Source organism: Zingiber officinale, chromosome 9A, assembly GCF_018446385.1.
Source record: "Zingiber officinale cultivar Zhangliang chromosome 9A, Zo_v1.1, whole genome shotgun sequence".
Taxonomy (NCBI): Eukaryota; Viridiplantae; Streptophyta; class Magnoliopsida; order Zingiberales; family Zingiberaceae; genus Zingiber; species Zingiber officinale.
The window spans coordinates 335,984-349,191 of NC_056002.1; the positions used below are offsets into that span (position 1 = coordinate 335,984).

The following is a 13,208-nucleotide window of genomic DNA, read 5'->3' on the forward strand; positions in this document are numbered from 1 at the left end:
ACATGTTAAGATTTTGAAATTCAAATATTGTAGTGTCATCAGTGAACTTTAGCTAAAATTCGTTGATAGTTTTAGGAACTTCAGAATCCCTTCAAACCAAGATTATTACAGTCCTCGTAATTTCTTAAGTATAATCATATCATTTGATCCTATCCGGACGCTGACTCAATGGACGCTGGGCACGTGGCGCTCTACGAACTGCTGACATGGATCTCCGACCGGTCGCATGAGTCTTCGGCGAACCTATAAAGAAGTCGGGTCGGGAAGGAGTTCCCGGCAACGACCCTCCGATGCTCAAGTCAGGCAAGAGGAAATGCAGAAGTGGCTTCGAATACGAGAGAATGCGTGATCGCGTGAATGCGTACCTCCGGCAAAGTGTGAGGCTCCTTATATAGAGCTGTGAAGAGGCTCACGCACACATATCGAGGCGAATACGTGTCCTCTAACCATACCTTAGTATGAGTTTGTCAGAAGAGCTTACCTGACACCATACTGCTACAGTCCAAGCATATATCTGATGGGACAGTGGAACCCTCTGTCGTAAGATATTGCGTATGGCCTGGTCGTTGAACATACCTGCTATCAGAAGATGTTCCCTTGTCCTTTTGTCTCATCTTACCCCATGCCGAGCGTCAGGCCGGTCGGCAGTCCCCTCACGTCCGGCCGGTCGTATGTGCTGGTCCGCTCGGGAGATTCCCGGTCGTGCACTCTGTTGACTGTTCACAGTATTGCTGTTTTCGGCCTCGGCCGAGCGGGCTACCCGATCGGCCCGGATACATTGTTCACCATGAGCGTCGGAAACCCAACTCCCCGTCGGGTTGTTTTTGATTCCGCTTAGACCCCGTTCGGCCGACCGGTCTCCCCTTCGCCGGTCAGCCGTTTGACCTTTTGACTTCCACGTGGCGTTGACTTCCCTCAAAGGGGGTCCCCTGTTCTTACCGTTGGATCACTTACCTCCCCTTCAAGTCTAGTCGAAGAAGGCGATTAGTCCGACTGACTGGACCATCAGTTGCGCCGAGTGGCGTCCATATGCAACCACAATCCGCTCGGCCATAAGGGGGCAGCTAAAACGCCAATCAACGCCAACATCCCCTCGGTATCTTTTCGAAGTTTTCGCCAATCTCCATCATTAAGGGCGAGCATGCTCTCTGCGCCTCGTTAAGGCGCTCATTAAAGGCTCTCCTGTGGTGGAATGCCACATGGCATTGCTGCCGTCATTGTACGGCGGCGGCACCTCGGGTGATGAGATCGAGGCGATTTGAAATGGACGGCGCGATGCGTGCTCCGATTCTCGTGACCTGAATCCAACGGTGGAGGCCGCTCGGGCTCCACCCTATAAAGGCTTCGCTTTCTTCCTTCGCCGCATTTATGCTCTCGCGTGCCCAGAAGCTTCGGCGTTTCAGTGTTCCGGCGGCTTCGATTCTCCTTTTTTCGGCGATTCAATGTTCTTCTCCGATACTGATTCTTCTCTGTAAGGTTCTTCTTCTTTCTTTCTTTGTTAGCCTTGTGTTTCTTGTCGTGTTTTCGTCCTTTGTGCACTGTTTCGTCCATCATCTTCTTCCTTCTACCATCTACTTTTCTTCGCCTTTTGTGATTTCCTCCGCTCGGACAATGGCCAGTTTCTCTCAGCCTCAAGACCAAACCCTCGGCCCATGGTATACTACCATGGAGTCACGCTTCGATCGGCGCGACTCCGATATTCTGATGGACTCTTTTGAAATTCTCTCTGATGGAACTACTAGTTGCTTTACTTATGGCTATTGTATATTTTGAATAGGTTCAATGTGTCAATTTAGACTACATTGATGTATTTAATCCATAACAAATAGCTATTATGTCATCTATAAATCTATTCGAAAATGGTTGTTGCTTATTTATTCTACGTATTCTTACTCCTTTCAACTTGCCTATACTATGAACGAGCAATGCAAGTTGTTCAGTAGAAAAATATTTGCCATTCAATTATTTTTGGTAAAACAAAATTTCAATAAAATAATCAAGATATAACTAAATATATCATATTTATAAAAATTGAATGGAAAAAATATATATTCGGTAGCTTTATAGTGTTCACATGCATATCAAATATCTATACGAGTGTAATCATATCATCATATCTGGATCCATGATATAAATTGAGGGTTTAGGGTTTAGGGATATCCATCATATCATCATATCAATTATTTTCGGTAGCTTTCTAAACTGTCTTAAAAATTTTAAAATCCCATATTTCTCAATCTAGATTGTAGAATCCATATATGAGGATATGATTATACTCAAGAGGCTCCTAAGAGTGCAATTGCCATGATTTGAATCAATTATGAGGCTCCTAGGGCTGCTAGAAATTTCAAGATCTTGACATAATTGGAAAAGGGAGTCATAGAAACACTTTGATGGTATTGGTAAGTATGATATGTCTAAACTCTTTAATGAAGTTCTACCAAATTATTTTAAGATGATGAAGATTTTAAAAATTCATATCTCAATGTAGAATGTGAAATCCATATTTCAGCTCATGATTATAGACTCCCAAAAGTATAGATTTTATAACCTAGATAAAGGACTGTGAATTTTTTAAATTAATTCAAATTTGAGATACTTTGGGAGACTTGAAAATGAAAGCGACTTGAAAATGAGTCTTGGTGGGTAAATATGAAAATGAAATACGCGTTTTTATTTATTTATTTTAATTAATTTTTTAAAGATAGTCTGGTGTATTTTTAAAATATTATAACAAACTGTGCGCGGTTCTTTAATCACTGAAAATTAAATTAGTGGTTTCCTTCGCCATTCGTTTGTCATCTTCTAGTTAGACTTGGCTCTGGGTCGTCGAGGCTTTCCTTCATCGTTCGTCTATATCGAAAGGAAGCCCGCTTGAGCAATCTTCACCCATTCCCAGCCATTGTCGTGGAGACTCGAGATAGCTTCTCTCGTTCTACCGCTGCACCCTAGGAAAAAGGTCCCTTTTTTTGAGGGGTCGATTCAGTGATTCCTAGTCCCAAAAGATGCAAAAAGGAGGTGGCTTTTATTGTACCTAGCGGAGTGGTTATGGCGACCAGGAGAGGGAGTATAGGCAGCTTCGGGAGCGTCAGCTCGACGGTGAGCAGTGGCTTGACGGAGATTGAGGAGGAGGCGGCAGAGGAGAAACTCTACGTCGCGGTGGCGGCGGAATTGAAGGCAGGGAAGGCCACTTTGTTCTGGGCGATTCAGAACACCACCAGGGACCAGACCATTGTTCTTGTCCACGTTCTTGTACCGGCGAAGCTGATTCCCATGTGTACGAATTAAACTTCTCTTCCTCACGATTGAGGGAAAACGTCAAATTTTTTTAGGGTTACCTTTTGAGTTTGCATGATTCTAACTTTTGGGCAATTCGTTTTCTTGGATTTGCGCCCGATGAGCTCGCTTGCTGATTGGAATGTTGAGTCATTGTTGCCAAAAGAATACTAGTAGCTTTAAACTTTCGCATCATCTGATAAGCAGTATTAGATAGTCTGGCGTTTTTTATCTTTCGAACCATGATTTATTAGTAGAAACTGGTAGATTTTTGCTGACAAACTTTAAAAAAAAATGGATTCCTTTTCTTGCTATTTCTACTCGTTTTCCTCTTCAGTCAAGTTAATCCTCAGAGTGAGCAAGAAAAGTGTCCAATCTTAATCTGATTTAACATCCAGTAAAGTAAAACAAATATACCTTTACAATGACTCTTTTCCGCAGTTTCTGAATTGATGTCTTGCTTAGGGAATAATTTGAATTTATGAACCTTAAAGTCCTAGATATTGACCATAGTTTTGGTTGATCCAATTAGACTCCTCTTGCTATGGTAAGTGACGAGAGTAAAGATAATTCACCTATCTTTGTATTCTGCAGCCTAGCTCCACTTCTACTCAGTAATCCCACATCCATCCACTTTGAATAAGTTGCTTACACTTTGACAGAACTCAACCTGATTCGATCAAGCCCTCAACAATTCAGCCGAATTAAGCCTAACACCCTATTCAACTCAATGAACTCTTCCAGACTCGATCTTCTCTTGCCAACTTCCCGGACCAAGTTACGACTGAGACTCAATAGATACTGGATTTCAGTATCTTTTACAGTTTTGATCATAAGAGTAAGTATTTAATCAAAATTAAATTATTTATTGGACTATAAAGACACCTTTTTCAAAGCACATATTTGTGGATCTCATTTTTCTTCTGTTGTCATTGATGTGGATTCATTCTCGGGTTACAATGATACTTAATACAATGTTTTTATACATAGACAATAAGAACTCTGTTATTCAGTACAACATACAGATGAAACTCTTCAAGGCTACAGGACCAGCTTTATTGAAGAAAACCAAGAGGTTTAACTTGTACAGATTTGCCTTCTGCATTTATAGTAACTATAATTATTGGACGGGCAGTCATTTTTAATAACTTCATGGTTCAAAAAAGGTTTTTCTTTTTTGCATTTTATTGTAAGAATTGCTTTTGCCTTACAATAAAAGTTACTATTGCTATACTGGTTCTCTTATATATGACATTTCATCATAAGCAATTTGATTTCTTGTAATTGGTTTCAGTGGGAGGCAAGTTTCCTACAAGCTCTCTAACAACACAGCAAGTCGATGCTTACAGGATGTTGGAAAGAGATAAAATGAACAAGAGTTTGAATGAATACATCAATTTATGCTCACAAATGAAGGTATTTCATGTTTTGCATTTTTATGAAGGTTCCTCTTTGATAATATCATCACATGCACATCGATAGAGGAACAAAATCCCCCTACTGACAATTTTGTTTTGTTAATTTGGATATGTTTGTAATCTGGTATATATTTTTCTCAGGTAAAAGTGGAAAAGGCGGTGATTGAGATGGATGGTATTGCAAATGGGCTAGTCGAGCTCATTGAAAGACATCGTATCACCAAACTTGTCATGGGAGCAGCAGCCGATAAGCACTATTCTAGGTAAGAACTGATAATCATAGTCTTTACCATTCTAGTATTTTGGATGTTTATAAAAATGATTGAGCCTTTCAAAGCATATGATATATTTCCTAGATTTAGTGATAAAATACTTGTAGTTCAAAATTAGTAAACCGCTATTGAGCCGTACGTTACTTCAAGTAGAAGCCATAGTGAGCTACTTCTACTAATCCACTAAGGTTTCACAGACAATAATCAATTTCTTCCATTATCACTCAAAATATAATTTGGATTACAGTTATCAGTTACTCCTTACCGTTATCATTTGTTTTTGCATGAATTCAAAAACAAACCAAAAAAGGGTATCTAAAAGCACACATAGTTGATGGCTTCAATCACAGATCAATTCAAAATTGTTAGTCTTGTGACATTCTTCATTTGTACTTGTACTAAATCAAAAGTGATGTCGAAAGAAAAAAGATAGATGTGTCCCCTAAGTGTATTCTTTGTTAGTTTGGGTAAAAATCTAGACCACATGAATTCTAAAGCACGAAGAACTCACATATAGAAAATACAAGAATAAGAAGATCTAGTTTCATCAATTAAACATGACATAAGAAAGTAAATATAAAAGTATGTCAAAGAACCTAATTGAAGAGTCATGTTTTTATCCTTTAGCATCGTTTGCTTGATCCTGAGGAAGAAGAAGAAGAAACGGAAGCAAACGGGGAAGATCGGGTGACGGCGTAGAAAAGTTTCTTATAATGGGGAACAAGAAACTAGGTCAAGATTTGATATCCTAAACCCTTGGGGACCTCCCCTTTATATAGGAATCCAATCCGTTATCAGCCTATAGATGAGATAACATATTAGGTTAAAGGGTTCTACACATTAAATCCATATCTAATAATCCAAAATCCAATAAACTCAAGTTAAATCACTTTAATAGATTCAGTTTGTATTCATATGCATAACTTATAATTAAGTCTATTACTTAAAGATAATAACCAACATTCTTTTCTGGTGAGATTCTCGAAACTAACACAGTGTTTTTACTTTACATGAAAATTAAAGAGGTTAAGTTCCTTGGCTGATTCATTTACTTCACAGGAAAATGAAAGACGTTAAGTCCAAGACAGCAATCAATGTAAAAGAACAAGCCAATCCATTGTGCAAAATATGCTTCATTTGCAAGGGACACCTGATCTACACCAGGTTTGAGTTTGCTTAACAATGAGAAAGGAAACCACACCATATCAACTGTTTTTTAATGTATATAGAAATGTTTGTTGTTGTAGTCGTCATCTTTATTAATTCTCCCAACATTTTCTGGGATTAGATACTAATATTGTAAAATAACCATGTTTATCTTTCTTAATAAAGTCATTATCAATCGGTTGACCTCTGAATGCTTTCTATTATGAGTTTATAGTAACACTAAAATTTAGACAGAAACACATTCTGCTTCTCCAACTTGTCTTGTAAACAAAATTTATAGTAACAACTTGTCTTGGAAACACTAAAATTTGTCTTTGTCGAAGGTCCTTCTTAAGCCATAATATTTATCTTATAAACATATATAAATTTACACTTTGTTTGACAGGGAATCTACTCCACATGCATCTTGGACGACACCTATGCCTAGTCAAAGCTCCATGGTCAGCAAAACACCAAGTTTACCCTCAAGACAAACCTCCATGGCCAGCCTAAGTGAGCAGTCAAGGGTACCAAATGTTTTCTTAAGGCAAAATGAGTCCTTTAATTCGTATGTAAGCACTACAGAAGATTTGTCCAGACAAACATCTTTTAGCTCTTTTGGCGACAGAAATGCAGCTGCATTGCCACCCACATTGTCTCTTAGGATTCCTCATAATAGAAGTGTTGGATCTTCTTCCAACGATCCATGGGAAGGAATTTCAAGGAGTTCTCGCAGTTCTAGTCCATCTGTTAATTTCGAAGACATCATTAACTCTCGTTTGGTATCAGTGGCAAATTACCATGAGAGTGAAGCCGGATCACTAATCTTGCCTTCAATCAATGGGCCTGAGAAGGAACATACCTTTTCACCTCCAAATCATGATATGGTAGGCCACATGACAAATTTTGCTTAAGGAAAATCAACAAATAATAAACAAACATCTCATGTAATTTGGCATGAGTTCAAACTGTTTCTAATGTTTTCTTAGTGAGTAGTTGTCAAAGCATCATCTTGGCAAGCCCCTTTTTATCTCAAGAAGCCTTTCATCACTTTGAGTGATATTAAATCTATACGATTGTAGTAAAGTAATATTTTTGCAAATAGTTTAAAATTATAATCAGGATCCAAAGTCTCAAAGTACATTTCTGTTGTCATCTAACAAGTTTGTGAACAGTGTATTGGCATTATTTTGAACAAAAGAAGGCTCCTTTGACAATACTACATGCTATTTTACAGGAAGATCAAGGGTTAGATGGAGACATCTATAATAAGTTTCAAGAAGCTCTAAAGGAAGCCGAGAAGCTAAAAAGTGAGGCATATGAAGAGTATTGCAAGCGCCAAAAAGCAGAAATGGATGCACTTTTGGCTCTCCAAAAGGTTTCTTTTCTTTATCCTTGTTCATGCTAATGAAATCAAGTGTTATGATAAATAGTACGATAGTGGTTAAATTGAAACGAAAGTTTCTGGTGGCTGTGCAAAGCAAAAGAACTGTCTATCTAAGCTTTATCTTCTCAATTCAGTGTTTTGACAAAATTTTCATTTAGGCCAAAGCATCAGAGCATAAGTATGCCAAGGAGGCAAGACTCAGGAAAGAAACTGAGGAAACACTTGTAGCGGAAAAGTTACAATTTGAAAAACTAAAAAAGCAGTATTCTGATATATCTGAACAACTGAAAATGACAGTCGAGCAGAAATTGAAGTTGGAACTCCAGATTTTTGAAGCTGAAAATGCTGCAAGGGATTATGAAAAGAAGCTGTCAGAGGCACATGAACTTCTCCGCTCTCTTCAGTTAGATTATGATGTACTACAGCAGGAACATGACAAGGCAGTTAGAGATATGGACGAGCTACTTCAAAAGGAAGATCAGACAGCCAACATTTCCAGATCTTTCAGCTTGGAATTCTCCTCTTCAGAACTTAAAAAAGCGACTCAAGGATTTAGTGACTCATTGAAGATCGGGGAAGGAGGATTCGGAAGTGTCTACAAAGGCTTCCTGCGAAACACAGCTGTTGCTATAAAGTTGTTGCATCCACAAAGCATGCAAGGCATATCTGAGTTTCATCAGGAGGTAAGAACTAGATTTTCCAATTAATAGTTCTATTATATATTTCTTTTTGTGGTTAGACATTTCTTTTGTTCTTACAGATTTAATATCTGTTCTATCAGGTATCCATACTAAGTAGGGTGAGGCACCCCAACCTTGTTACCCTTATAGGTGCTTGCTCAGAAACTTTAGCTCTCGTGTACGAGTTCCTCCCTAATGGAAGTCTTGAAGATCGTCTTGCCTGTAAAGATAATTTTGAACCCCTCTCATGGCAGGTTCGAACACGGATCATTGCAGAGATATGCTGTGCCCTGATCTTCCTTCACTCAAGCAATCCCTATCCTATAGTCCACGGTGACCTTAAGCCTGATAACATTCTTCTTGATGCCAACTATGTGAGTAAGATTGGTGATTTTGGCATCTCCCGTCTTCTCGACCAATCTAGCTCCTGTTCCACTCTCTCCTACAATACGACTAATCCCAGAGGAACCTTTGCATACATGGACCCTGAATATGTTACCACTGGGGAGCTTACACCACAATCTGATGTCTACTCTTTCGGAATTATAATCCTGCGGCTCTTGACTGGAAAACCTCCTGTAGCCATTGTCAAACTTGTAGAGAAATACGTGAACAATGAAAAGCTGCATGCGATCATTGATAAATCTGCAGGAAATTGGCCATTTGCGCAAGCAAACCAGTTGGCACGTCTGGGTCTTAGATGCTGTGCTCTCAGTCGGAAGAGCCGACCAGATCTAGCTGGGCAGGTTTGGCAGACTGTTGAACTCTCGATGAAGTCTGCTTCGTTATCTGCAACAACCCTGTCAGTGAGATCATTCAGCAAAAACGACCGCACACCTCCTTACTTTATCTGTCCTATCTCCAAGGTCAGTATTCATTCCTCTGAGTCTTGGTTAAGTTAATAATCAATGAGCAAAACTGAACTTTAAGTGAACACAAAAAGTGTTTACTTTATTCTGAAACATACTATTACGTGATGTGGTAATGTGGACCTCTATTGTTTCTGAAAATTGCTCGACTTTGTTGTATGTACACAACAAACCATTTCAGGAGTTCATGGAAAATCCACACCTAGCAGCAGATGGCTATACTTACGAAGCTGAAGCTATGCGAAGCTGGATCGACAGCGGCCATGATACATCACCCATGACAAACTTAAAACTTACAAACTGCGAGCTCATCCCGAATCACGCACTGCGTTCAGCCATCCAAGAATGGCTTCAGCAGCAACCACAGTAATTTCTGTGACCCTGTCTCAGCAGCAGAATTCTATCAAGCCCTCAGAAACGCTGAGGTCTTCAGGATCCACAATGTCGTGTTCCGATAACTGGAAACAGTTGTGTGATGTAAATTCTTTAGATTCTTAGGAAAACAGAAAATATAAGTGAAAATGCAGTCTCTGACTGAGTTGCATAAAGGTACATCTTGTGGAATTGAAACCTCCCTTCGCTGCTTTTTCTTTTCGTCGAAAGGACTCAACCAAATCTTCCAAAAACACACTAATCTCCAAAAGCAGCACTCAGGCGTTTAGATGAAATATCATCTACTTTTTTATTGGAGGACAATCAAATTATAATAACATCAGATTAACATTAAGGACGCAACGTGAGTATTATACCTTTGGGAAACAACTGAAAGTGATACCAACTTTAATGTGATGGCGGAAACGAGCTACGCTGTTAATTTTTTTAAAAAAACAAGCAAATGTTTTGGATCATTTTATAAAGGCACAATGCGTTTGTGGTTTCCCACTTCGTATCCTCTTAATTACCCTCTTAATGATTGTTCCATTCTGTCTTGGCCTAATCATTTGTTTAACCATCGATTCAATTAATTAATTGGAGCCAGCGCCACGTGTTCGGTTGGCCGGGTCGCCGTCGCGATCCCAATCTACGCGACCCGCCGCGATGATCTACTCATCCGGAAATTCTCGCTGTCAGGGCGGGGCCCGCGGCATCATGTGGCCAGCAGTGACGGTGGACCAGAGGGGTAGTTGTCCTCCACATGGTGCCAGGCTCACGCGGTCCCCACCTCATCATCATCCGTCTCATCCCATTAGCCGAGAGATAATGATTACATTTTTTATATATATATAAATTTATTATTTTATTCAGTAAAAGAAGAAAAAAATGAAACGACATTCTATTTTATTTAATAAATTTATTATTTCTCATCTCAATTCATTGTACCCAAGGATCACCCACGTGAATTCCACCAAAGTACTGGAAAGTTAAATTCCATGGAACGATGTAGAAGGAACTAGCCGTTATACGAAGGGCAGCGAGCCATCTTTCCTCTACCTCTCCCCTTGACGGATGTGACACAGTGTCACTTCCCCCAACGCTCAGTCATATCTCTCTCACCGTCCACAGCTCCTGCGCCTCTCATTTCTTCCTCGTGTTAAATTCCTCGCCCCAATCATTTATCCCTTAATCCTAATCCCTCCCTCCCAATAAAATTTCAATTATGTTGACAAATTAAAGAGATAAGATATAGCGATTAAAATATTGAATGGACGAGCAAATGGAATCTAATAAAGAGAAAAGGTAGTGGCGCAAGGCTGCCCAGGCAGCGTGGAAACGGCAAGAGACAATGAGTGTCCTGCACACCTGCCCCCAGCCTTGGTCCCTGCGCGACTGTTCATCATTTACAGAGTCAATTATCATCGATCTTTCACTATAATTCACAGTTTATCAAGCTAGTTCTTGAGGGCGATCCGCCAAACTGCTGGTAAAAACTTTCAAAATTCAGTCTTGACTTTTTCCAAAGGGAGCATGTGGACAAGCTAGACCATGCTGTAAAATTATGATGGCATCTCTATAAAAGAAGCAGAGCGGGCCTCTTAATTCCCTTAACATGCTTTCCTGAGGGCAAAGGAGAGTCAGAGAGAGAGAAGATGGAGGGGAAGGAGGAGGATGTGAAGCTCGGAGCAAACAAGTTCTCGGAGAGGCAGCCGATTGGCACGGCGGCGCAGGACAAGGACTACAAGGAGCCACCGCCGGCGCCTCTGTTCGAGCCCGGCGAGATCAAGTCGTGGTCCTTCTACAGGGCCGGCATCGCCGAGTTCGTGGCCACCTTCCTCTTCCTGTACATCACCATCCTCACCGTCATGGGCGTCAAGAGAGGCGCCACCACGTGCGCCACCGTCGGCATCCAGGGTATCGCCTGGGCCTTCGGCGGCATGATCTTCGCCTTAGTCTACTGCACTGCGGGAATCTCCGGTACTCGATCGAATGACTCCAGTCGCCTTTCTTCTTTCTGTTTCCTAATTGATCGTCTTGGTTTCAGGTGGGCATATCAACCCTGCGGTGACATTTGGGCTGTTCCTGGCGAGGAAGCTGTCCTTGACGAGGGCGCTGTTTTACATGATCATGCAGTGCTTGGGCGCCATCTGCGGCGCCGGCGTGGTGAAGGGGTTCCAGAAAGGGTTGTACGAGACTAACGGCGGCGGCGCCAACGTCGTCAACCCCGGCTACACCAAAGGCAGCGGCTTGGGGGCCGAGATCATCGGCACCTTCATCCTCGTCTACACCGTCTTCTCCGCCACCGACGCCAAGAGGAGCGCCAGGGACTCCCATGTTCCTGTAAGTCCACGCTCGTGTCCCAACTGTTTGAGCTTCAGATAGAGAATTTTGGTACTAACTAATCATGTTTTTTTTAACGATGGCAACAGATCCTTGCGCCTTTGCCAATTGGCTTTGCCGTGTTCCTGGTGCACTTGGCCACCATCCCCATCACTGGCACAGGCATCAACCCTGCTCGCAGCCTTGGTGCTGCCGTCATCTACAACAGAGACCATGCCTGGGATGACCAAGTAAGCTTATCCATCAATACTCTCAATACTCCAATTTTATTCAAAATATATAGTTTCAGATCTTCTTAAAATTTTCTGGTTTCAATCGCAGTGGATCTTCTGGGTTGGCCCCTTCGTTGGAGCTGGCCTCGCCGCGATCTACCACCAGATTGTTATCAGAGCTATCCCGTTTAAGAGCAGATCTTGAGCATCATCACCAGTATGGTTTGTCATTGCGATGGAGTCGGAGTTGCTTGTTAAATTTAGTTATTTGTGGTGCTTTATTTTCATCATTTTGTCCTGTTGAATCCACCAGTTACTGTTCATGCATTTTATGTACTTGGGACCTAGTTTTCTTCTTATCAGGTGTGTAAATCTCAGTAATGTTTACAGTCTTCTGGTGCAGTGACTTTACAGCTAGCTCAGGCTTTCCATCGCATCGATCAGAATTATATTTATAATTAAGGGTTTTTCATAACTGTTTTAATTTTGTTTTGTTAATGCTTGCGCCACACAATGGTGCGTGACAAGGGAAGAAAAAAACGACAGGCAGTGGAAGGACAATAATTGAATGGGAGGGCCGATGTAATAATTCTGTTGGGTAAATTATTGGGTGCTTGCCAGTTTCTTTATGCGGGCCATAGTGATTACGATTTACATTGAAAGTTAACACCATCTATGACTTATTTTTATTTTTATGGATAGATATAAATTTTAAAGAATATATAATCTCCTTGTATCAGTTATTTAGTAGTTTATAAATATATATTATCTAATAAATTATATATATATATATATATATATATATATATATATATATATTAAAAATAGTTGATACGTTTTTTGCATTAAGATTTATTTGAGTTTATTAAAAATAATTGTTTGAAAATCTATGCTTGTTTTTTTTTTTCTTAAAATACTGCATAAACTTCTTTTAACGGGAGGAAGGCCTTCGCGGCTCAATGAACGGCCAGCCCATCGGCCTGGTAGGAGGTGACGATTTCGTTCCCCGATCGCGTGCTTCGTTTCCGTTGGCTCGTCCTTTCGGTTTATTCTGTGTGATCGTATTGAATGGTGCTGATCGACGGCGAAAGGAGGGAGGTGCTGGAACGGATCCGAGACTCCGTGTCTTCTTTCTGCCTCATTTCCGCCTCAGATCAAGGGGATGGCGTATCATTCGCCTGATCAGGTCCTATCTCTTCCTATTCTGTGTTCTTATTGATATTAAAAGCTTGA

The 13,208-nt window shown here is 40.7% G+C and overlaps 2 protein-coding genes across 3 annotated transcripts; both read left to right on the forward strand.

Annotated features, from left to right (window-relative positions):
* The first annotated feature begins 2,787 nt into the window (after positions 1-2,787).
* Positions 2,788-9,622, forward strand: LOC122019688 (U-box domain-containing protein 33-like). 2 transcript variants are annotated; one of them, XM_042577150.1, is made up of 9 exons: positions 2,788-3,277; positions 4,571-4,692; positions 4,836-4,957; positions 6,026-6,130; positions 6,519-6,999; positions 7,350-7,490; positions 7,658-8,182; positions 8,281-9,045; positions 9,230-9,622. In XM_042577150.1, the coding sequence occupies exons 1-9, from the start codon at positions 3,049-3,051 to the stop codon at positions 9,416-9,418; spliced, it is 2,679 nt and encodes an 892-aa protein (XP_042433084.1). In that variant the 5' UTR covers positions 2,788-3,048; the 3' UTR covers positions 9,419-9,622. The 2 variants fall into 2 exon arrangements, with proteins under 2 accessions (XP_042433084.1, XP_042433085.1); XM_042577151.1 differs by lacking the exon at positions 6,026-6,130.
* Positions 9,623-11,021: 1,399 nt separating this feature from the next.
* LOC122020453 (probable aquaporin PIP1-2) lies at positions 11,022-12,392 on the forward strand. The gene is made up of 4 exons (XM_042578388.1): positions 11,022-11,400; positions 11,468-11,763; positions 11,853-11,993; positions 12,085-12,392. The coding sequence occupies exons 1-4, from the start codon at positions 11,076-11,078 to the stop codon at positions 12,178-12,180; spliced, it is 858 nt and encodes a 285-aa protein (XP_042434322.1). The 5' UTR covers positions 11,022-11,075; the 3' UTR covers positions 12,181-12,392.
* The last annotated feature ends 816 nt before the right edge of the window (positions 12,393-13,208 follow it).